The 24,562-nt window shown below is 50.5% G+C and overlaps 1 protein-coding gene across 1 annotated transcript; it reads left to right on the forward strand.

Annotated features, from left to right (window-relative positions):
- Positions 1–24,505, forward strand: WDTC1 (WD and tetratricopeptide repeats 1). Its single transcript, XM_053998585.1, has 16 exons — positions 1–163; positions 5,786–5,933; positions 8,297–8,380; positions 9,417–9,463; positions 10,619–10,730; positions 11,153–11,340; positions 11,729–11,911; positions 12,195–12,289; positions 13,463–13,578; positions 14,655–14,730; positions 15,326–15,422; positions 16,696–16,869; positions 20,148–20,383; positions 20,757–20,925; positions 21,332–21,524; positions 21,645–24,505. The coding sequence occupies exons 2-16, from the start codon at positions 5,826–5,828 to the stop codon at positions 21,840–21,842; spliced, it is 2,076 nt and encodes a 691-aa protein (XP_053854560.1). The 5' UTR covers positions 1–163; positions 5,786–5,825; the 3' UTR covers positions 21,843–24,505.
- The last annotated feature ends 57 nt before the right edge of the window (positions 24,506–24,562 follow it).

Genomic DNA, 24,562 nt, shown 5'->3' on the forward strand with positions numbered 1-24,562 from the left:
CGGGGGGCGCAGCGCAGCCCCGGACAGCTGGCGGGGGTGCCGGGGGCGGGGGGCACGGCCGGGGCCCCGCCGCGGCCCCTGCGCTGCGTCCCGCTCTGCCTTGCATGGATGGAGCCTCGCCACCTCCCGTGCCCGCTGCGCTCGCGCCCGGGAGGCCTGACAGGTAACGGGCCCCCGCGGGCCGGACGGGCCCCGCCGCCCTGACACACACCCCCCACCCCGATCCCTTCCCTGCCCGCCGCCCCTCGATGCCCCCTTCCCTGGCAGCTGCACCCTGCACCCGCTTCGCTCGCAGCTGCATCTGCCGGGCCCCTTGTCTGTCAGCCGGCCCCGGTGCCCCGTTCCCTGGCAGGTCTCTCTTCCCCCGGTGTCCCCTTCCCTGGCAGCTGCATCCCCCGTTCCCTCCCCAGTCCAGCACACCTCGTCCCCCTTCCCTGTCAGCCGGCTTTCCTTTCCTGTCAGCTGTGCCCCTGTACCCTCTTCCCTGTCAGCTGCCCGCCCTGTAGGCCCCAAACCCTTCCCTGACAGCTACATCCCCACGTACCCCTTCCCTCTCAGCTGTCCCCCCTCACCTCCCTTTTCTGACATTTCCCCCCACCCCTGTCTTTCCCATCAGTTCCCCCCACCCCAGGCTCTGTCAGGTGTCCCCTTATTTCCCCGAGGTGTCACCCCCTTCCCTTTACCAGGAGTCTGACTGCCTTTAAGGATCTCTCCTTTATCCATCCTCCCACCCCAGCCCCTGACCCCTGTTTTCCCCAGGCCCTATTCCCCCCAGCCCTGCATCATCTGCTGGTGCCCCCCCTGCCAGGAACAGCTCCTGCTTTCTGGCTTCCTTTCCCTATCCCAGCCCTGGCACTGCCCTGTCCTCACATTCCTCTCCCCTTTCCTGGGTGTGACCGTGCCCTGCTCCCTCCTCTGCTTGCTGTCCCCTGGCTAAAGCCTTCACAGAAGCGTTCCCTGCCCTGTGGGTGTCCTGCAGCCCCTCTCCTTGGAGAGGGGACCAGCCTCTCCTCCTTTGCAGTTAAACTCCTTCCTGGAGCTCCATGTGGGACTTGGCACTGGAGTGTTGCCTGTGCGGGGCTGAGGGGTTGCCTGGCGTCTTCGCTTTTTCCCGTGGATGTGCCAGCTGGGGGTCAGGGGAGAGGCAGGATTGCAGTGGGAGGGCTGGGCTGCGAGCACCGTGTGGCCTGAGCGTGTCAGAGTTTCCCTGAGAGTCCCCTGTGCTGGCTCTGTCAGGGATCCCACCTCAGACCCTCTTCTTCTGGCTCCCTACTCCAGCCATCTGTCCTGGGGAGCCACTGCTGCTCTTGACAACTCCTTCAGCTGGAGAAAAACCTTCTTTTAACAAGGTGTTTGCTGATAGCCAGGACATTCCCTCTTGGTTTTTCAGGTTTCCTAAAAAAAAAAAATATTCCTATCTACACTTATGTATTTTAATTTGATCTGTGACCTCTTGGAAAGTCACGGTAAAGAAGGCCGGGAAACAAGTTGTGAGGATAAAGAAGCCTCTCAGGGTGGGTTCTGGGTGGTGTTTGGATGGGTGAAATAATTTATAGGTGCTGAAGGGAAGGCTCTAAGGAATCCTCCCTTGGGATGAGCCATGTATCCAGAGGCTCGTGGTGTGCAGAGTGCTGCTTTTTTCCACTGACCTTGAGTTTGGAGCCTGAGACACTTGGGCTCATCCAAGCAGTTAGGAATGGGATTGCTTGTTTAAAAGTGCTGATTTCAGGAGTCCTGCTGCTCTGTGGGGTTCCTTGGGGTGGATGGAGCTTTCCCAAAGGGTGCTGGTGCCAAGGCTGGGGCTCAGCCCCCTCAGTGCAGAGCCCATCGCTGTCGTTGTGTTGCTGTGGGTGGGAGGTGCTCAGGTGGTTCCATGAGAGGGAAATACAAAGCAAAGGAGCCATCCCCCAAATCCAGGCTGTGTTGGAAGCGTTTGATGTTAAGTTGATGGAATTATTTGTGTTATCAGTGTCGAGGTTTTGTTTCCAGGCTTGGAGTGAGTGTTCCTCTCCATGCCCTGGAGTACCCTTTGGAAGTGTACTTTCCCAGGAGCTTAAGGGGCTTTTAAGTGACTGTCAGTGTAAACAGAGCCTGCCAGATTTGGAGCCCATGGAAATCTGTGCCTTGTTAATTTTTGACTGTGGATTTAAGCGTTGCGAAAGTTCCGTTTGTGCCCTGGAGTTCTGTGTGGCAGCGGCTGGAGAGTCCAGGGGAAAGTGCAGGAGCTGCAGGTGGGCTGATCCTCTGTGTGCTCCAGGGAGCAGCTTGAGGAGAGCTTGTCACTGGGGGAGGTGACAGCAGTTACCGGATCCCGGGTTTTTAGTCCTGTCTGGGGTGTCCCAGGCAGGTTTGGAGCAGTGAGGGATGAGGGAAAGTTGTCCTTGAAGGGTGATAGAGAAATGTGCCCTGGTGTCATCCAAGAAATAACCACAAAGAGGTCACGGGATCATGGAATGGTGTGGTTGGAAGGGACCTTATGGATGATTTTGTTGCAGTGGCAGGAGCACCTTCCATATTGTTCCAAAGCCTGTCCAGCCTGGCCTGGAACAGAGAGAAGGAGGGATGAGGTTATCTCTTACGTGTAGCCAAAGTGAAGCTACTTGTGGAGCCAGCCCTAGTAGCAGCAGTGCAGATTTGTCCTAAATTGTCCCTCACTCTGGGACTTAATCCCTCATTCCACCAGGGGCTGGTTGTGCCGGGTTAGTTGAAAGCCAGAAGCTGCAAGAATGGGTTAGAGCAGAATTTGCACGGTGGTTTTGCCTAAAGAGGAACATTCTTTGCCAATTTCCATGGTGGAAGTTTCCAAGGAATTTCCAATTCCTTTAGTGGTGACAAAGACTCTTTGGAGGGGCTTCATGTTTGGAAGCCTTCGTATCATAAGAAATTGGGAGGCACAGTTGATTTTTGTCTAATTTTTTTTTATTACATATATTTTGCAGGAGATCTACAAATCTAGGGAGATTTTGTTTTATTCCAGTTTGACATTGGAGGCTGGATCTACCTGTACAGTGGTGGGGTCAATAATCTTTAGTGTTAAGAACACTTAATATTTATTTTATTTAATATTTTTTATTTATTTAATATTTGAATGAGGTCACTGTCATATCCATGGGAACTGGGAGTCTGGGATTGTGATCAGTTGTGGCTAATGCTCAAAATGTGATCTGGAATGAGATTTTGGGCTTCTTAATCCTTTGTCTGTGTTTCCATGATAATTTAAAGGTTGCCAGAGCCTTTGTAGTTGTGGAATACCTGCTGAGTAACAAAAAAATAGCAAAGGGAAAGGAGGAAAGGCTCTTGGAGCCTTCTTGGCCAAGCAAAGGCACAAGATCTGGGAGGCCTTTGAGCATTTTATTCCATCCAGTTGCCAAATCAAGCACTTTCCTGGAAAGAGAGACACCTTAGACTCCTGCATTCCTGTTGGACTGGGTTTTATCCAAGCCTGTTACCCAAGGTCTGATCTCTTGGATGATTTTCCTCGCCTGTATTTTTTAAGAAGAAAAGTTAAGATGTGCTGATCTCCTGAGACCTGGGCCACCTCTGAGTTACCACAGCTGGCACTGACTTGTCCAGAGAGTTGGGAAGCTCCACAACACATCAGTAATCCCAAAAGCCCTCCCAGAAATAGCCAGCTCCTCTATATTGCTGCTCCCACCCAGGCAGGGTGGGTGTCAGGGCTCCACAAGGTAGAAAATGCTGGCACAGAGGAGTCTTTGTTGAAACACCAGAGAATTTGGGTCTGTTAAGGAGTGGTGGTTTTGGGAGGTTTGGATATTCCTTCTGTCTGTTTGTACAGAGGGGTTATAGGGTGTTAATGGTTTTGCAGTGACTTATTTAGCTCTAAACTGGCCTCTTGGTGTGGGTTATTTATGGCTGTGTATGGGAGATCTGGATCTTTCCATGCACATGCGTTTTTCCACGTGTGTCCTTGAGGTTATTTGGTGCTGTTGGAGGAGAAAGGAGCTGATTAGAAATTAGCCATAACTAGAGGTAGGAAATGTGACAAAAATGCTCCCAAAAGAGCAGTGGAGTGTTTGTCAGTCGGGAGGTGACAGCCTGCCTGGCACTGGCATAGCGGGGTCCTAAGAGCCAAATCCAATTGCTCTCATAGAGGAAGACAAGAAATCTGCCTGGCAGGGAAGAAGAGGAGGAAGCTGGATGTTGTTTGGAGAGGGGAGACTGTGGACAGAGCCTGGGAATGTTGTAGGGAGGCTCTAAGAAGAGTGGAAGGTGCTGAGGTGTGCTGGGATATTGTCCCTGTGTCTTTTGAGGATGGTCTTGGTAACAGCTTGAAGCTGTTCCCCCTTCTCCTGTTCTGTTTCCTGGAGCCGAGCCCAACCCCCCAGCTGGCCCCTCCTGTCAGGAGTTGTGCAGAGCCAGAAGGGCCCCCCTGATCCCCCTTTTCTCCAGGCTGAGCCCCTTTCCCACTCCCTCAGCCACTCCTGGGGCTCCAGCTCCTTCCCAGCTCCATTCCCTTCCCTGGACACTCTCCTGCTCCTCAGTCTCTCTCCTGAAGTTTGGGGAAGCAGCTCAGAAACCCCTCAGGAGCTGCAAAGTCAGCAGATCCACCTGCCCTTGTGCTCAGATGCTGCTGCTTCCTCCCCTTCCTGTCCTTGGGAACCATTCCTGAGGAAGTTGTTGTTGTGGCTGCCCCGTCCCTGGAAACGTCCAGGGCCAGGCTGGACAGGGCTTGGAGCACCCTGGGAGAGTGGAAGGTGTCCTTGCCTGTGGCAGGGTGGGAAGGTCAAGGGAGGGCCAGTGGAAGCCCTCCCGTGACTGCAGAGAATCAGATGAGGTTTGCCAGGGCTCCTGTTTGTTGCGGCATTCCTGTGAAATGCTCTTGTTTCAATGAATCAGCATTTCCTCATTTAGAAGAGGAAAAATTTGGCTTGTTCTGCTTGGAAATGTTTTTAAGATAGAAGGTTACATAGGACAAAATGGGTGTTTGAAAATTCATTTTCATTCTTTTTGTTATTTTAAAGAGAACTGTAGAAATGCCTAAATGGGCCGGGCTGTGGGATGGAAACTGGGGGAATTGCAGCATTTCTCAGGGACTGACTGATCCTTTGCTAGGCAGCCTGTCCAGCTCAGGGTTGTGACCATCAGTCTGCAATTTGAATGTTTTTTTTAGCAGATGTAGCCAATTCCATGGGGTTTCAATTATTTAGGTTAGTACATTAAACTCCATTAAGAGTGTGCAAAACTCTTTAATTTCTCCTGGAAATTCAATTTTAACTGGTCACCTCTTTTCTCTTGCTGAGGTAATTAGGTGTTCAGTTCTGACCTCCTGGTTGGCTGTTGTGATTTCCAAGGAATGTTTATGTCCTTTTGGATATTTTAGGGGTGTTTTGCTGATAATCCAATGTAGTAAATGAGAGACAAGATGTGGCCAAAAGCATCAGTGCTGTGTTTATTCACGGCATAGTATAATCTTTGTTGGTTGTAGAGTTTGGGAAACGTGACATTGGACATGAGTGGTCATGGAATGGTGGGAGGGAAGCCTGGGACAGGAAACTGCTTCTGACTCATAGGGTCTCTGCTGGGATAGAAACATGGATTTTCCAGGCTGATATAGTCCTGGAATTCTGCTCATCATGAATTTTTCCACAAACTGGGAACGGCCTTGAGCCAGACATTCATTCTCCCATTGTTCCTTCCTTGAGTTTCTTCAGGAGCCTTTATTCCAAACTTTCCAGCTCTTAGCCACCACTGTTTCTGGGAGCCTGACACTGTGTGAGCGGCCTAACGTGTGGTGTCCCTGCCCTGTCCCCCGTGCTGCCCTCAGGTAACTGAACACCCTCGGTGTGGATCCTGGCCCAGCTGGAATGCTTGGATGCACAGCAGCTCTTCCCACAGCTTCTCTTCGTCTGCCCCACTGCAAGAAGATGGCAAAAGCCAACATCACCAGGGACATCATCCACAGGCAGATCAAGGTACGTGTGACCCCGTGTTCACTGGTGTTGGTGGAGAGGGGAGAGTCAGTGCTGGAGTGGGAAAAACTCCTGGTGTTGCCTTTACTCAGGAACGAGATCTCTGTTACTTACATGTTGATAAGCCCTGTAAGGAGCTTAGGGGAACAACCACACAGGACCTGTCACTGTCCTTAATGGAGACCTGGGATGAAGTCTGGCATGACAGGAGCACAGTTCCTCTCCCTGGGCTGGTTTGCCATCAGCAGCTCTGTTCCTTCTGAGTTGAAGAGAGAAATAGAGCTGCTTATGTTTGGGCACCACAAAGGCCCTTAGCCAGCTTCCCTCTCTGCTTTCTGTGTTCTCCCCGTGTGATCTTGCCATCAGAGGTATTTCTGACTGTAGTAAAGCTAATGATCTCTGTCACAGCCTCTCTGTCTCCTTTTCTTTAGAGAGTGCTGTGTTACTTCCTTTGTGTAGGGAAAAAAAAAATCTTGTGCAGTGGTGGGATCAGTCATCTGATGGCTGCTTTGGTGGAATATCAACGTGAAAGGACTGGCTGCAGCAGACACAATAGGCAATTATTGCTGGGACTCAGAGGCCTGAAATCATTTGCAGCTTTGCTGATAATCAGCATTCAGGAAAGGCATCTGTGAGTGGCCAGAATAAGGAACTGGGCGCTCGAGTGCTCGCTTTGCAGTTTGGTACCGTTATAAACTCTGTTATAAGCTTGTAATTCAATCCATGTGCAAAGATTTGTTTTGCTGCCCTAACAAGGAAGGGCTGGTTCTGTGGTTTGAGTCTTAGCCTGGGACTGTCTCAGACTGTCTGCATGTCAGACTTTGACATGTGACCTTGGGAAGATTGCTAAGTCAGGCAGTTCCTTGTAGGAAAAGCAGTATCCTACCCCACAGCCCTCACAAAGCCACTGAGGCTGCAGTAGCACAGAATTATGCCTACAGCACCTTGCATGGGCCTTGCAGTGCTTTAGGAATGCTCTCCACAGAAGTACATCATGGGGTTTGAAGTCTGTCATGGAAGCTCCTACAAAAAGCCTGGTTTGTTTTGCCTCCAATGCTTTTATGTCTGTCTCCATTTTGTCTTCAAATAGCTTTTGGTGTGTGGAGTTCATTACTGAGCATTGGGCTGGGAAGGGAATTCAGCACTTCTGTGTCTGCTCTGGGACTGCTGATGTGCTCCAAGCACCACCAGGGTGATTTCTTGGGCACCACCAGGGTGATTTTGACATTGGTGTTCCCATCTCTAAATGCTGATGACAAAGGATTACATTGACGAGTGTGGCATGGAGTGAGACCACAGCTAGGTCAAGTCCTAGGGAAGAATCTTCATTTAGATGTCCCATCCAAAATCTGACTGGCATTCTCTCTCCTCCATTCCTGCCTCTGCAGTTGGCCTTCTTTCATCAGAGCCATCTGCTGATGCATCTGTGAGCCCTGTGAGATCACAGGGGAAACAACTGTCCTGCTTTCCTTCACCTTCATTTGTACTGATGCAGTTCTGTGGCAGCTGTTCCCATCCCTCTGGAACAGCCTGTGTGCTGCAGCTCTGCTCCCTGCCTGAGGAATAACCTATCCCTGAGGGCAGCTGGCCAGTTCCACTCCCCAGCTCTTCACCCTATGCTGCTGGTGCCTTGGGACAGGCTCTGCAGTGGCACAGTTCTCCTGGGCAGCTCTGGTCCAGGACTGCTGTGCTCAGGATGGAGGTCCTGCTGAAGTCCTTGCCAAGGGATAATAGCAGGCATTCCCAAGTTCTTCCATATCTTCTCTTTCAGGCCCCAGTTAGGGTCCACTCACTCTGCCTCAGTGTGGGCTTCCCAGAGCTGGTTTTGGCTCCTCAGCTGGAGCCTGGCACTGAGTTACACAGCGTTTTAAATCAGTTCAGGGGCAAAGATTAAGATCTGCCCACCTGGAGATGTTCAGAGGATGAGAAGGATGGAGAGAGACTTGTAACAAGAATGTGTAGTGATGGGACAAGGGGGAATGGCCTTGAGCTGAAGGAGGACAGGGTTAGATGGGATATTGAGAAGAAATTCTTTATTGTGGGGGTGGGCAGGCCCTGGCACAGGGTGCCCAGAGCAGCTGTGGCTGCCCCTGGATCCCTGGCAGTGTCCAAGACCAGGCTGGACGGGGCTTGGAGCAGCCTGGGACAGTGGAAGGTGTCCCTGCCATGGCAGGGGTGGTGCTGGAGGGGCTTTGAGGTCCCTTCCCACCCAAACCATTCTGGGATTCTGTGACTCCCTACTACAGTACAGGACCTGTGGACGCCCCAATACCTGGTGTGATTTTTAAAGTTGAAGAATGTTCTCTGAGAGGGCAGGAGGAGTGTTGTGCTTGCCGTGCTCAGTGTGGTGCCTGTTGCTCCTGCAGGAGAGGGGAGCGCTGGGCTTCGAGCGCCACTACCATGTCACCGACCCCTTCATCCGCCGCCTGGGGCTGGAGGCTGAACTGCAGGTGAGTGTCCTGAGAGCAAACCAGCTCCTTGGAGTGCCCCTTGCTGCAGGAGTGTATGAACTGCTCTGTTTTATGAGGTCAGTGCTGATTTCTTGGTCCCCGAAACTGCATTAGAGCCAGGAGTAGCCCAGTGAGAGCTTGCATGAGCTTTCTGCACTACCTGGTGCACCTGCAGGAGAACCTCTAACAGGGTGGGCACACCTAATCTCAGCACTGATGCCTGAAGAAGACAGCTGTCATCTGTTCAATGTGCCCAGCTCTAATGGGATCCCTAAGGAACAGGTTGTAGTGCACTTTGACACACCTTAGAAAACATTGTAAGAGTATACAGAATATTCTGAGTTGGAAGGGACCCACAGGGATCATTGAAGTCTTAAGTGAAGAGCCCCATCTGGGGGTCAAACCCGCAACCTTGGCATTATCAACTGCTCCATTATACCCTGCTCCACCCAACTGAGCCAACCTCTAACACATCAATTACCTTGGTTTGGGGGAGAAAAGGATTCTTTTGTCCCCCTTTTCAGTCACATCTTCCACATCAAATGCTGCTCAACACTCCCCCGCTTCCTGGTGCAGTTGTTGGTTAATGTGGATGAAAATGGATGATGTAGTCACCCAGCAGCAAGGTGCTTCTAACAGAGCTATCAAAAGTGTATTTTCCCTGTGTTCCCAGAGTGCCTGTACATGTAATTTGTCAGCCTAGCCAAGGGCTTTGGAAGGAAAGTCACCTTTCTGTGTGTACAGCAGGATTTCAGCTGTAGCCTCTGAGACTAAACTGCCATTTTATTCAACACTACCTCTTTCTATTTGTTTCATTTTGCCTTTTCTACCCCAACTGCTCTAGCATGTCTGTCTTTTCTGGAGGTGCTTATCTACTGAGCATGTGGAGTTCGTTGCAGGGTTGGAATTAAAAAAACCCTACTTTTATTGGAAGAAGTTATTTGTGAGGAGCTCACTGTGTCCTTGTCTTAGGACAGCTCTGTTTGATACATCTGAAGTTTGAGTAATGCCATCTTCCCTTGCCTCCTTCCCTCAGGGTCACTCTGGGTGTGTCAACTGTCTGGAATGGAATGAAAAAGGAGAGTAAGTATGTGGCTTAATTTGGGGAATCAGCAAAGCCATAGCCCCAGGTTTTCCCAAGAGTAGGATGTAGGTCATGTTATCATAAGCAGCTGCTTCCCATTTCTAGTAAAGTGGAGCTCAAGCTCAAATTTTGAGCTGTAGTAGAGCTCACGCTTCAAAAGAAGCTTTATTTTGTTAAATATATCTGGGTATTATTAGAAATGGCCCTTTAGTTGGTTCAGAAGGGAAATGGTCAGACTAAGAAGTGGAGATTGAAGTCTGCTTCTCTTCTCTTCTCTTCTCTTCTCTTAAGTGGTATTATGGATTATAATGGATCTTTAGGATTTGCCCAGCGGTGGTGACATTTCCCCACCCCCTTCACCATGCTGTTAAAAGCTGCTGCTGGTGGACAGATATCCAAGGAAGGAGGTAGAGAATTCGCCCCTGTGCAATTTTAGAGGGACTCTAAAGAGCAACTTCCAGTAACCAAGTGGAATGAAGAGTTTCTGTGTGAGAAATGAGTGCACTGGAGGAAGAGTGGGTGTTTCTGCACATGCCTCTTACAACATCCAAAGTCTGCCCTCTGATACTCTTCAGAATTATTTACCAGTGAAAATTTCATGTGCTTGAAAGAGAATGGCTATGAAGAAATCTAAGTTTAAAAGACCAGAGAGTTGCAGATGTCAGATTCCTTTGGTCCAGATGCAGATGGATGGACAAGGCCAAGAGCACCTTGCAATGACTTTAAAAGCAGTTTGTGGTTCACCCCGTGAGCCCTGGGACTGCCTGGGCACCTCTGGAGCCTGGGAGTGAATGCCTTGGCTGGGCTTCAGAGATGATGTGGAGCAGTTAACACAGCCAGGGTGGTAGGGAAGGTGGAGACCCTGCATTTTGCTGTTGACCAAACACTCCTGCTTTCCCATCACAATGTGGTGAGATCCCTCAGTCAACTGTGTTTCCTGTGGAGCTGCTATTTGTCTGCTTTAGCTTCTAGACATGGCTGAAGGGATGGGTGCACGGTGAGCAGCAAGAACAGAGAGCTGAGGGAAGAGAGGAAATGGGCTGGTTAGGGCTGAATTAATTTAATGGATGTCTGTGGTCAAACAGCTCCACAGACCCGGGCACGGTGTGGAACAGAAGAATTTATGGTGCATATTTGTCTCCTGTTCCTTTTAGCTTGTTGGCCTCTGGCTCTGATGACCAGCATACCATTGTGTGGGATCCTCTGCACCACAAGAAACTCCTTTCTATGCACACAGGACACACTGCAAACATCTTTTCTGTCAAGGTATGTGCTTAGAAGGAAAGAGCAGCTAACAGAAACAGCAACCTGAGCAGTAAAAGGATAAATCCTTGCTGGGAAGCATTTTCCTGCAAGCACTTCCACCTCCCGCAAAAAAAAAATTAATATTTCTAATTATGGGGAAAAGGATTAAATCTAATATTGCACTTAGTTTATGCAGATCCCAAGCTTATTCTCTCAGTGAGTTGGAAGGAAATTGTTGTAGCAGATTGGGATGTGGGATGAAGACACTCTTGTGTGTCCTGCTATAGCTGGTGACTCTTGAGTGTGCATACTGACCTGTGTAATAGGGAATAACATGGGTTGGCCCACATTCCTGAAGCAGAGTTCCTGCTCTGTGACTGCCAGGGTGTCCATGTGAGCAGCCCCAGTGCTTCTCCAGCTGAGTGTCCAATCCCTCTCTGCAGTTCTTGCCGCACTCGGGGGATCGGATCCTCATCACGGGAGCTGCAGATTCCAAGGTGCACGTCCATGACTTGACTGTCAAGGAGACTGTGCACATGTTTGGAGATCACACCAACAGAGTGAAGCGCATTGCCACGGCTCCCATGTGGCCAAACACTTTCTGGAGTGCAGCAGAAGATGGCTTAATCAGGTACAGAATTCCGGTTGGTTTGGTTTTGGGAACCATTGCAATGTGTGCTGTGCACAGACCTGAAGGGAGGCTGTCTCTGTACTAAACAGCTTAAGCTCATCTTTCCCTTTCCTAAAACTGGAAAGATGTATCTTGTAGAGTCATAAAGACTCTCCTCAGCTCCTCCATTTTCCTCACTGCTGGAAAGGGAGGCCAGAAAAGGAGCAGGTCATGACTTGGGAGTTTCATTTGGAATGTGAATAAATCTCTGCACATTATAGATCTGCTTTTAATGATTATCCTGGTACTGAGGCCTAGTGTGTGGTCCCAGCTCAGGACATCGCATGAGTCTCTTCCTGCTGCTTCTGTTCCCCCGTGATATGTCTGCCTCACTCCCACCCCTTTGCAGGCAGTACGACCTGCGGGAGAACAGCAAACGTTCTGAGGTGCTGATAGACCTGACTGAGTACTGTGGGCAGCTGGTGGAGGCCAAGTGCCTGACAGTGAACCCCCAGGACAACAATTACCTGGCCGTGGGGGCCAGCGGGCCCTTTGTGCGGCTCTATGACATCCGCATGATCCACAACCACAGGTAACAGCACCTGGCTGTTGGGGATTTCCTGGTGCAGGGATCTGGTGGGAAGAGGGACTTGCAGGGGTCCAGCACTCGCCTCTTTCTGGGAAGTTTCCCTCCATTTTTTCTGTCACCCAAAGTCTTTTAGCTGAGCACACCGGGGTGGTGTGAGGCTGGTGACCCCATTGCTGTGTTGGCAGCAGGCCTTGTCCTCGTGGGTGGACAAGAAAAGCTGGTGTAGATGAGGCTTCCAGCAGCTGAATGCTGGAGTTATCATAAGGCTGTTCCTCTCTCTGGGTAGGAAGAGCATGAAGCAGAGTCCCTCAGCTGGAGTGCACACGTTCTGTGACCGGCAGAAGCCCCTCCCGGACGGGGCGGCTCAGTACTACGTGGCAGGTACGGGCCTCGCTCTGGGCGGCATGGGGGTGACCGGGGACTCCACTGCCTGCAGAGACAGAGTTCTGCCCATCACACACAAACCCCTGCTCAGGGGAGCTCTGCCATGGGATGTTCCATGGAATTGCAGGTCATTTCACTGGGGTGGTGAGCTAGCCTTGCTGCTTTTTGTCCAGCATAACTGTGTTTTTGTCACTCCTACTGCACAGTGAAGGATTGGATATAACCTGGGCTCTATAGGCTTTCCTGGAACTGGTCCCAGCAAAGCTGCTGCTCAAAATCTTTTTGGCACAGAAGTGACTTGTCCTCATCCTGCAGATGAAGAATCAGTGATGCAGTATCTGAGCAATCTAGATGACATTTTTCTCCAGTGCTCATTATTTACTCTCTTTTACCCCAAAATGTTTGGGGTTTTTTTTTGGTTTTTTTTTTGTTTTTTTGTGGTTTTTTTTGTTTTTTTTTTTTTTTTTTTACAATATCTCAGACCAGCATGTTCAGCAGACCAGTTCTGACAGTCCTGCTCCTGATGATTCCCACTAGAGGATTCCTCAGGTCCCCTGAATTGGTCATGCAACACATCTGCTGTCTGAAGAACAGAACCTGTGTGTGAGCTGAATATTTAGGAGCTTTGGTTTCCTTGTGCTGAGGGCTTTATTAAGGAAACCTAATTAGGGGGTTGAGGATGGAGGTATTTGCAGATGGCCACAAATCACAAAAGCCAAATCCTAGTGAATCCCCAAAACTGAGATTTGCTGGGTTCTGGAGGCTCATTGTTAACAAGGCAGTTATGATTCCTGTCTTCAAGTGGGGTTGCTGTGCAAAATTGGAATCATGGAATCACGGAACGGTTTAGGTTGGAAGGGACCTTAAAACACACCTTGTTCCACCCGTGCTGTGGGCAGGGACACCTTCCACTAGACCAGGTTGCTCCAAGCCCCATCCAGCCAGGCTTTGGACACTTCCAGAGATGGGGCATCAATTCCCAGAACCTGTGAAAAGGCCTCTGTGCATGGTTTGGTTCCTCGTGGAAGGATCCTGTAAACAGCGGGAAATGGAAAATCCCATGGGTGCTTGTGCTCCATGGCTTTGCTCTTGTAAAAGGGAGCAGCTGGGGTAGGACAAAGACAACAGTTAAGAGTTAAGCCAATAATTCTGGACTTGTCCTCTCCACAGGGCACCTCCCAGTGAAGCTTCCAGACTACAACAACCGGCTGAGGGTCCTAGTGGCCACGTACGTCACCTTCAGCCCTGATGGCACCGAGCTGTTGGTCAACATGGGAGGGGAGCAGGTAAGGAGTCAGAAAAGCTTCACATTGGGTCAGTGGACATTGTTGTGTGCTACTGAAAATAGGTACAGCAACTTCTCTGTGGGTAATGTGATTGATTTTAAACTGCTTTCTGATTAATTCAGACTAAATACTTGGGATTAGGGATATATTTGTTACGCTGTCACTGATCAAAGTTAAACCATGTTCTGTTGTGGTTTTCCAATTCACGTTTCACTCTCTGGAAGAGGGGAAAGAAAATAAACAAAACCAGTTCTGGAACTGACCTTTGTTGACCTAGAAAGGATTTCATAACTCATTCTTGAAACATCAAACTGCTTCTATAATAGAATGTAGTTAATGAGGAACTTGGAGAAGCAAAGGCCTTCACCTGGAATATTGATTGCTTTAATTTTAAGCTCTGGGTGATATTCATGGATCTTTTGTAAAGCCTATCAATGGAATGAGAAAATCCTCCTGACAGCATTAATCAGCGTGGATTAAACAGGACCTTTGCTTGTGGGCAGGTTGCACTGTGCTTGTCCTCTCCAGCTCTTTCTCACACGTGCACTCACTCCCTTTAGGAGAGGGTGAACCGTGGGACTGGCCTGGGCTGTCCATTCCTGTCCCAGTACAGCTGTAAATTAGGATTTCACAGAGCTGCCCTGGGAGGTTCTCGGGAAATACTGGTTTCACCTTAGGGAGACTTTTCCTCAGTGTCCTGCCTCTTCTCTGTCAATAGGTGTTTGGTTTCTTCATTATCATGGTGTTAATTGAAATATCTCAGTTGCTTAATTGAAATATGAAGCTTTCTGAGCAGGTAGGTCAGTGGTCAGGTCATCTTTTTAATTCTGCAGGTGTGGAGTAAGACCAGGTTCCTGTTAGTCAGTGTTGTTCTCTCTGAACTGGGCTGGACTGGGACACACCCCAATTACTGCTGCCATCCCTTGTGTGCCTATCTATAAAAAAGATTCCCAGTGAGAAAATTGGAAGTAGCAAACACAAACACGGATCTGTGTACCTACTGAGCCCTCTTTTATTTCTGACCTGAGCATCTCTGTTTTGCAGATTTGTCTCATGCTCTTTTTTCCTTTCCTCAGGTCTATTTGTTTGATCTGACATACAAGCAGCGACCATACACTTTTCTCCTCCCAAAGAAGTGCCACACTTCAGGGGGTAAGTGTGATGCAGTCACAAAGGGAGCAAACAGCAGAGGGGAGTTCTGTACTGCACAGTTCATTTTCAGGGTGCAGGAGGAGAATGAAGCAGGCTGTGGGTGTTGCTAGGCTGCTTCTGCAGTGCAGTTCATACCCTCGTGCTAAAATCCTTCTGCAGTGGGACAAAACATGAGGGCAGAAGTGCCATGTGGAGAGGGTGGGGGGTGTGTGAGTTGAGAGTGCCTGAAGCTGTGCTCAGGATTAAGTAGACTGTTCAGTGGTTGCGGTCCTGGTATCCTCCCAGACCATTCCAGGATTCCATGATACTCCAACCATGGCCTGAAATCGGTCAAAAGTAATTCCCTTAGCACTTAGTTCTCTGTGTGTCTGGTTTTCTGATCTAGAATTGTATTGCAAAGGACACTGCAGAGATTTCTAAATATAAGAGGAAAAATCAAATCCAGGTGGCTGGAGCAGGTGGAATCATGGAAGTTTTGTTTCTGCTCTGAATGGAGCAGTCGTGTTTGGTTGGCCCTGCTGTAAAATAAACCCTGAGCTTGTATAATCTACATTGATACTTAGCATGGCTGTATATATCTTTCTCTGACTTTCAGAAGTGCAGAATGGAAAAACCTCTACCAATGGAGTGTCCAATGGGATCCATCTCCACAGCAATGGCTTCCGCTTGGCCGAGGGAAGGGCACACGTGAGGTGAGGGCACAGCTGCCCCTCCAGGTGGTTCTGTGGCTTTGTCCTTTGCCTCTCTCAGGGTGAGGTGCTGCCAGAAAGGTGTGAGCTTCAAATCCCTTGCCCTGTTCCTGGATTGCCAAGTGGCCTCTGTCCTTGGGGCTGTGTTGGCCACTTGTGCCTGGGCTGGGAGGAATTGTCTGTGAGGATATTTCCTCTTATGATGAATTAAGGTGGACAAAACCAAGAAATGATTTTTCAGGCCTCGAAGCAAAGTGTCCTGAGTGGTAGTTGCTTCCTGGCCTGCAGGAACTGTGTGTTGATAGTGGCGGAGGCTGGCAGGTGAAGGAACCTTGCTTCCCTCTGCCATTTTTTGGGCACTTGCCTGCTGCAAACTGAACTGAAGCAGCCAGAATTGTTCTGTGACAACACTGGAACACTAGTGCCATTCTGCACATGGGAGCTAGGACTGGATGGAGCCTCTTCTATTGCTCCTGCTGATTTCTTTCTTTAGGAGCAAAATGCAATTGGGGTGAAGGAGCAGCAGCACATCTTGGTGGCTGTTTTTCTTCCAGCTGCTGAGACTTGGTTCAAAGTCAAGACACTTATTTAATACCATATATGGGTAGTCTGGGTTCCTCCGAAGTCACTTTGTGGGCTGTTTCAGCTCCTCTCCTCTAGATGGCCCCTCCACCGCGGCAGCAGGAATGGGGCTGGAATTTTGGGTTGTGGAGCATGGGCCTGGTGAGCTCAGATGCTTCTGCATGCGCATGGTTGTGCATTTCTAAAAGAGCAGTGGAAACGTTGTTTATGCAGTTGAAACAAAGACGTATTGGTGAAGTCTGATGCTTAAAATACCCACTGCTCAATTTGGAGTGTGTCTGTAGATGAAGAAAAATTGGAAACAGTCAAATGATGTAGTGAGACTGCCAGAGGGTGGGGGGCCCTGGCACAGGGTGCCCACAGAAGCTCTGGCTGCCCTGGAAGTGTCCAAGGCCAGGTTGGATGGGGCTTGGAGCAACCTGGGGTGGTGGAAGGCGTCCCTGCCATGGCAGGGGGTGGGACGGGATGGGTTTTACATTCTCTTCCAACCCAGACTATTCTGGGATTCTGTGGTCAAAACCAAACTTTCCTCTTAAACTCCAGTTCTTCAGGTCCAGAATCCCTTCTGCCTTTTCCTGAATCTTTTTTTAGGAAGTCTAGCAAATATTAGCTAAGCTGGAACTAAACACTGCAGACTCTAACCTGGAGCAAAGGACGTACAACTTACCTGTGCTGCTCCCTTCTTCTCCTGCAGCCCCCAGGTGGAGTTGCCCCCATACCTGGAGAGGATCAAGCAACAAGCCAACGAGGCCTTTGCCTGCCAGCTGTGGACGCAGGCCATCCAGCTGTACAGCAAAGCTGTGCAGAAGGCCCCCAACAATGCCATGCTCTATGGGAACAGAGCTGCTGCCTACATGAAGCGCAAGTGGTAAGGGGGCAGTGTCACTGCAGGTGACTCCCAGGGGCCACCTTGGTCCCTCTGGCAGGCAGGGTTGGGGTTGTCACACTGAAACATAACTGGGCACCTCTGGCACACAGGGGTGGTGCAGCAGTCTGTGCTGGACAAATTCTGGGGAGGCACAGCCCACCTACTGATGTGCTGTGTGAAATCCTGATCCTTTCCTGTTTAAAAAGAAACCCAAAATCCACATCTGATTCACAGCATTCTGGATGTCTCCAAGGATGTCTGTGTTTCTTTGGATGGTTTGGATTTGCATTAAATAAGGGCTCTTAAATCTGCTCTCAACACATGATGTAATGGTGACTGTGCTTTATAATATCCCATGACAAGAAGTTGCTTTAGGGCTGCTGGGGTGGCTTTGGTTACTGCTTTATCCAAGAACCTCACACTGCAGACACTCAGACCTAGTGGTTCCTGTGTTACCCCAGTTAACCCACACTCCTTTGACTGGAAACAAACCTCTGGGGGGGTCTGGGGAGGTGGTGGATCCTTGCAGTCCGGAGAGGATTCTGCCCTGCTGCTTGCAAAACACCCTGTCAGTCTCTGCAGTAGGTAATGTCTGCTCTGACCAGTGGCCAGAGCTGCATCTGCAAGATACAGCTGAATTATTTTAGTGCCTGTCCCCTTGAGTAGAGTAAGACTGAGTACCATGACTTGCCATTAACATATTTAAAATAGCTGTGGTCCTTCATCTCCATTTGCTTTGTGAGGATATCCTTCTCCTCTCCCTGCTGAAATCCCCAGTATGAATTCTCCTCTCTTCTTGCCAAGATAAAGAGCAGCCAGCAGTTGTGACTGTTGGTAACTGGCCTACTGGCTGTTTTGCAATAGCAGAGATTTGGGAGCTGCCTCAAAAAGACCTCAGTGTTCAGAAGGAGAAGAACAATAGGTTGAGATTAAGGGATGGAACACAGAAGCTGAGTGCTGATCTCATGAATGACAGTTTTCTTATAGGAATCATTTTTCCCGAAGGGTGCTGGCACATCTGAACCTTTCAGTGTGTCAGCTACTGCTTTGCCACAGTTTTGGGTAGCAGGAAGATGTGGAAAACATACACAGTGGGTTTCTGTGGCATGCAGGGGCTAGGATTTCAATAGCACTGAGGTGATACCTGCCAGGTGCAGAAATGGGGCACTTTTCTGCTAGGAACAGTTTGTGGAATGTGGGGAAGGTGGCTGGGATGTCACTGAGCAGGGGGAGAGGCAGACAGTGACCCAGGCTGAACCACTATGTGTCTCTGAGGTGTTCTTGATGTCTGGAGCAGGTACAGGTACAGGCCACCCTCAGAACCCTGCAGGTTCTGCTTTGGCCTCATTCTCTGAATAACAGAGCAAGGAAAAAAGGAAGGTCTGTAATTTCCTAACCTCCCCTTGTTCATCTCCCTTAAGATGCTGCTCATATTTTCCAGCACTTCTAAGGCTGTCCTTTGAAATTTTGCTCCTAAAAGCCAACTGCATCCCCCTCTGGATTGCTTTCAGCAGTCCACGTTGGCAGTACTGAGCTGATTTCTAGTTTTGCACAAGCTGAGTCAATCCTGTAACAAAGGGAGAAGTCAGAGCCTGCTTTACCATGTCCATTTTCACACCAGTCTGTTGGGCTGTCAATGCTGGTAGTTGAGCTTGAAGGATGTTTGAGGGTGGCAAAGCAGTTTAAAAGCCCAGTCATGTGTGCAAGTGTGGGACACCTGTCTGTCACCCTAACAGGTAACTTGCATTCCCTCTTTCTCTGACTAAAAATGGCCTGTTGCTGCATGTCCTGAATTAACCCTGGCAGTGCTGCAGAGGTACCTGGAGAGCCATGTTCCTGCTGCAGATCTCATGGGCAGGGCTGTGCTGGAGAGTGTCCAGGACCCACCTGGACAGGAGGGAGCTGCAGCGTGCATGGATTGCAAAACAAGCTCCTGCAAGATTTGGAGCTCCCCTTAATAAGTCCAGACACTGAGACGCCTCTTCCCTGTTCCACCTGTGCATAAGGAAGAGCTTCTTCACTGTGAGGGTGACAGAGCACTGGGACAGGCTGCCCACAGAGGGTGTGGAGTCTCCTTTACTCGAGATAATCAAAAACTGGACACAGTCCTGAGGAATGTGCTGTAGGGAGCCCTGTTTGTACAGGGAAGGGGTCCTGCATGACTTTCAGTGCTCCCTTCCAACCTGAGCCTACCTGTGGTCCCCTGACAGAAGTTTCACGTGATCTAAAATTGCTGCTCTGTGAATTCATCCTCTCCTTGGGAGTGTTTTGGACCTTGGTGCAAAACAGTGCACAGAATCTTTGAATGGTTTGGGTTGGAAGGGGCTTTAAAGCCCGTCTCGTTCCATTCCCTGCCACGGGCAGGGACACCTTCCACTATCCCAGGCTGCTGCAAGCATTGTCCAGCCTGGCCTTGGACACTTCCAGGGATGGGGCAGTCACAGTAGGGCATGCAGGTTACAGATATGAAACATTATCATTATTATTACTATTATTAACCATCAAATGGAGCCTTGGCACTCTGTTTAGGCAGCTTGTGGTGTCTGAGCAGTTGAGGTACCCCAGGTGTGTCTGCCCTGCCAGCCTGAGCTGGGCACCACACAGGGCTCACCAAGTCCATCCTGCTTCCAGAACACAGCCACAGACAGCCTCACTGCCAGAGCCCTGAGCTTGGGGAAATCAGGCTGTAAACGGGATACAAATACCCAGAACAGTCCATCTGCTGTAACGCTCACTTCTAAAACTCTGCCGTTTTTTCCTGTAAAGGTGAGAAAAGGTTCCTGCTCGAGACATTTGTCCCTTGGTGGTGGGAGGTCCTGCAGCTGCTGGCCGGGGCTCTGTGGGCCGGAGCTGTGCCGTGTGTCCACACAGGGGCACGATTGAGCTGTGACAGGGAGCCCGCCTGGCACGGGAGGGCTGCGCTGCCTGGCCAGAGGGCTGCTGCATCCTCCATCTTCAAAGGACTTCCCGAAATGTGCTGCAGCAGGGAGCTCTGCTCTCTTGGATTTAAAATGGCAGGTCAGGGCTGGCGGGGCAGCCTGGTGTGGTCACATCCCAGAGCTGCCTGTGGGCGTCTGCTGAGGCCTTGGGGAGGCTGGGCTGGGTCAGGTGGTGCCCCCGAGTCACAGCAAATGCTGTTAGTGAGCTCCTGGGGTGTGGGATTGTGTAGAGAGCTGGAAACAACAAGCTGTGCAGTGAAATGAGGGCTGGGAAACAGCAGTGGAAAATGTTTGCTGTTGCTGCCTGGGCTGGCTGATCCACCGCTCTGCTTTCCTCAGGGATGGGGACCATTACGATGCTCTGAGGGACTGCTTGAAGGCCATATCCCTAAATCCATGCCACCTGAAGGCCCACTTCCGCCTCGCCCGCTGTCTCTTTGAACTCAAGTACGTGGCAGAAGCACTGGAGTGTCTGGATGACTTTAAAGGGAAGTTTCCAGAACAAGCACACAGCAGTGCCTGCGATGCACTAGACAGGGACATCAATGCTGCCCTCTTCTCCAAGAGTGATAACGGTGAGTGCTGCTCCTCCTGGGCTTCTCCAAGGTTACAGTGAAATCTAATGAGCACACAAGGACTTTCCTCCTTAAACTGCCCCTCTGAAGTAAAGCTCCAACTTCTGAGAGAGATTGATTGTTGCTGTGCACAAAAACTGGCCTGAGCCTGTTCTTTCCTTGTGCCTGGTCCTGGTTTGCTCTTGAGTGAGAGTGTGATAAAAGGAGTCTGATGTAGCCAGGAGATAATCTGGAAGGAAGGAAGCTCATGCTCTGAGCCCTGCTTCCTGCTGGAATTGCCCTTAACTCTTCTCTAAGGCTGCTGGGGTCTCCTGGGGTGTGTTTTGCTTAGAACTCCCCCAGGGGTGCTGAGGGAAACGTGTTGTCCTTGCAGCTGAAGACAAGAAGGGGGGTGGCCCCATCCGGCTGCGAGCCACGGGCCGCAAGGACTCCATCTCTGAGGATGAGATGGTGCTGAGGGAGCGCAGCTACGACTACAAGTTCCGGTACTGCGGCCACTGTAACACCACGACAGACATCAAGGAGGCCAATTTCTTTGGCAGGTATGCTGGCAGATGGTAGCAAGGGTGCAGGACAGGAGTGAACAGCAGCAGGATTATCTGTTCCGTGGAAGCCTCACGTATAGCCCCATGTTACTGTTCATAAAATGACACGGACACACTGGTTTGGAGGGTTGGGAGGAGCTGACAGGAACCCTCCTCCCACGTTGCTGCATGAGCAGCTGATGAGGAGCAGATCCACAGAGGACCTGGTTGGGCTAGCAATTCAGAAATCCACTTGGGATTGAAAACAGGGCTCCTGGGAATGCAGGGAACCAGCATGGGGAGCTTTATCTGGATACGTAAGTGTGAGGGATGTCAACCTGCTGATGACAAGCCATGTGAAATTCTCAGCCTGCTGGAGCCTGGCTCTTGAGTGTGACCCCCAGGCTTTGCTCCTCTGCCCTAGCAATGCCCAGTACATCGTCAGCGGCTCGGACGATGGCTCCTTCTTCATCTGGGAGAAGGAAACCACCAACCTGGTGCGTGTGCTGCAGGGAGACGAGTCCATTGTGAACTGTCTCCAGCCTCATCCCAGCTACTGCTTCCTGGCCACCAGCGGCATCGACCCGGTCGTGCGACTCTGGAACCCCAGGCCGGAGGTAAGAGCTGTAGCCAGAGCCTCCCTCTTTTCCTGCTGTCTTTTCCCACTGGGATCTCCCATTGCAGCAGCAGGAGCAGCCCCTCCTTGGTCCTGAGTGCTCTCCCCTGGTGTCTTGCAGAGTGAGACCCTCAACGGCCGCGTGGTCGTGGACATGGAAGGTGCTTCCCAAGCCAACCAGCGGCGGATGAACGCGGACCCACTGGAGGTGATGTTGCTCAACATGGGCTACCGGATCACAGGACTGACCAGTGGTGGGGCTGGAGGCTCAGATGATGAAGACAGTTCAGAGGGGCAAGTCCAATGCCGGCCCAGCTAAAACAGAACTGCCTCTCCTTCCTCTAAATGTTTGGCTGAAAGGGAACCGAGTTTCCTTGGTCCTGAACTTTATCTGGTGAATGACTGCACTGTTTCGCACTATGCACAGGGTAGGACAAGCTGGCAGGGGCAGGAGCGGCCGTCTCTAAATCATCACCACCTCCTCCTCTTCCATGGCAGTGCAGTCCGGGGTCTGCCTTTAGTGGAATTTAGTCCCAGCAGGGGTCTTTGAGTTGTCTGTGAGCAGTGTAACTGGTGATTATTTTTCCAGAGCTGCTGTATGATCTGGTACAGGGGCTGTTGCCTGCATTGCAGGGGGGATGTTAAATTCCTGAATAAAATACAAACCTAGGGCAGGGGTTATGGAATTAATTTACTGCAGTGATGTTGAAAGCTTGACTGTGCTACCAGCCTGTCTAGAGGCCCCTGGTTTACGGTTGTTGGCCATGAAACACCTGTTTTGTCCCAGAACACCTTTCTTCTGGCTTCCATCTCAGACACGTCAGCAGATGTAGCTGTGCTGTATTGAGGACTGGAGGCTGCCTGTCTTGTCCCCCTGTCGTAGCTGAGGGATCAGTGAAGGCACTGGGTGTGTGCAGCTCCACGGGGCAAAACGAGCTTGCCCAGTTCTGATACTCCCTCCTGTGGTCTCTGAGTCCTTGCAGGGAGGTGACAGCAATGGGCACAGGCTAGATCAGAGGCCCAGGACTTGTGTAGCTAAAGCTGCTGAGGAAAAGGGCAGGTGACAGCACCTCTCCATTGCCCAAGGTGTGTAGCTGTGTTCACTTCCTCCTCTCCATGTCACCTGTGCAGGAGCTGAGGATGTTGTCGCCGTGTGAATGATACAGCTACAGTCTGGAGCTGTCAGAAGCAGCATTTTTGTGCAGGTGGCTGCTCTGTCTTGGCCAAGGTGGGCCTTCCCTGCCTCTTTGTTGGTGTAACATCAGATGGATTCGTGGTCCTCTCAGGAACTCTCCTTCCTGTTCCCAGTCCCCACGGCCTGGCTGGCTGCACAGCCAGGAGCACACCTGGAAACACAGCACTGTACTTCCATTCCTTCCCCCTCCTGTAACACACAGCCCTGTTTTCCCCTCTTGCAGTTGCCAAACACTAAATACCCCACAGATCTTACACAGCTGTGCTACAACCACCTCTGGAGGTTGTTTTTTCTAGGACTATCAACTAAGACCAAAGAGCCCCTGGAGATCTGAACCGCTCTGCGCTGTCTCGTGTCTCTTCCTGCCGAAGGTCTGAACATGTTAGCCTTGGTCCCAGGGGTGTGAAGTGTGTGTCTGGGAGTGTGTGCACATGTGTGTGTGCTGTTCTTCCACGTGGTGCAATCCCTGGTCTTCCTGTTGCTGCTGTGGAAAGATGAGAGGCCTCTCTTTCCTCCCCTGGCTGCCTCTGGCTGCCAGGCACTGCTGAGCGCAGCTGCGCGGGGCTGCCTGAGCCAGGGCTGCCTCTGCCTTCCAGAACAATCCTGGAGATGAGGAGCGAGAGAGGTCAGCTGGCAGCATCTCTCTGTTCCTGCAGAGGGAGGGCTGAGAGCCGAGGGTGCCCCTCGGACAGACTCTCCTGCTCTGTCCCGGGGTGAAGCCTGCGCTCGCCCCGCTGCCGTGGGAGCCCCTCAAAGGGACCAGCTCCCCGTGCTCTGCCTGGCTGTGAGGGCAGGATCAGCCTCCCCTCTCGTGCTGAGGCTGAGTTCACCTGGCTGGGGGCATGGCCAGGTGCACCCCCGGCATTTGCTGCTCTTCCAAACCCAGAGGCAGCAGAAAATTCTCTTCACTTGGGTGGCTTTCTGACATAGTCTGCCCTTTCCTTTTTTTGCTTAAGGCTTCCGACTAGATGTATCCTCTTTTTTTTTTTTTTTTTTTTTTTTTCCTATTCTCCTCCCACTCAAACTTTTTTTTCAGCTTTCAGTAGACAACGTCTGCAGACTTTGATTTTTAAACTGAGAGACTGAGATGGAAAGCTCTGAAGAGAACAGACCTCTCCCTCCCCATTCACCTTTTGCTGTGGCAGCTATTTTTTGGTTTTTTTTACCCTTGTGAGACAGTGCAGCTCTTTTACCTGCCAGTTGCAGTGTGAAAGCAACCAGATTCCCTGCCTCTGCAGTGGGTTGCTGTTTTTAATGGCTGCTTTGGTTAAAAAAAAAAGGAAGATTAATAATAATAGGAGAGAAGGGGAGAGGAAAATCTTTCTGCCTCTAGCCCCTTTTCCCCTTGCTGTGGGCAGATTACCTGCTTGTCGCTTGTTAACGAGGAATTTGTATTTATTCGTGAAGGAAAAAAAACACACTGGGGAAGTCAGGAGAAGATGTTGCTTTATTGACCTCTGCTGTTTACTTCAGCCCCCTCTTTGGGAAAGCTTCTTCCTGCTCTTTCTGGTTAACTCTTTCTAGCCTGGGATATGCAGGGATGCCTCCTTTATTTTTGTATTCTAGCAATGGGCTCTCCGTTAGGAGACTCTAGGATTCTCTTAGTGTTGCAGTGACCATTGCTTCTCCCTTTTTTGAGTACTAAAGACGATCATCTCGTAAACTTTGCCCCTGCAGTTGTAGAGGTAACACACGAGCCTTACTGCCCTCATTAGAAGGAGCAGAAAACTTGTTTCTCTGGTCCCTGGAAGAGAAGGGGTTAAGCGATTAAACAAATCTTTGTTCTAGTTCTTTCTTGGTGTCGTTTTGTTCAGGGGATCCTTGTGGTTTTGTTCTACCTTTCT

Source organism: Vidua macroura, chromosome 25, assembly GCF_024509145.1.
Source record: "Vidua macroura isolate BioBank_ID:100142 chromosome 25, ASM2450914v1, whole genome shotgun sequence".
Taxonomy (NCBI): domain Eukaryota; kingdom Metazoa; phylum Chordata; class Aves; order Passeriformes; family Viduidae; genus Vidua; species Vidua macroura.

Excerpts from the sequence above, each read along its gene's own strand:
- WDTC1 (XM_053998585.1), top strand. The coding sequence starts at position 5,826 with ATGCTTGGATGCACAGCAGCTCTTCCCACAGCTTCTCTTCGTCTGCCC. Across the intron at positions 5,934-8,296 it reads TCATCCACAGGCAGATCAAG|GAGAGGGGAGCGCTGGGCTT; the intron begins GTACGTGTGACC and ends TTGCTCCTGCAG. Across the intron at positions 10,731-11,152 it reads CAAACATCTTTTCTGTCAAG|TTCTTGCCGCACTCGGGGGA; the intron begins GTATGTGCTTAG and ends CCCTCTCTGCAG.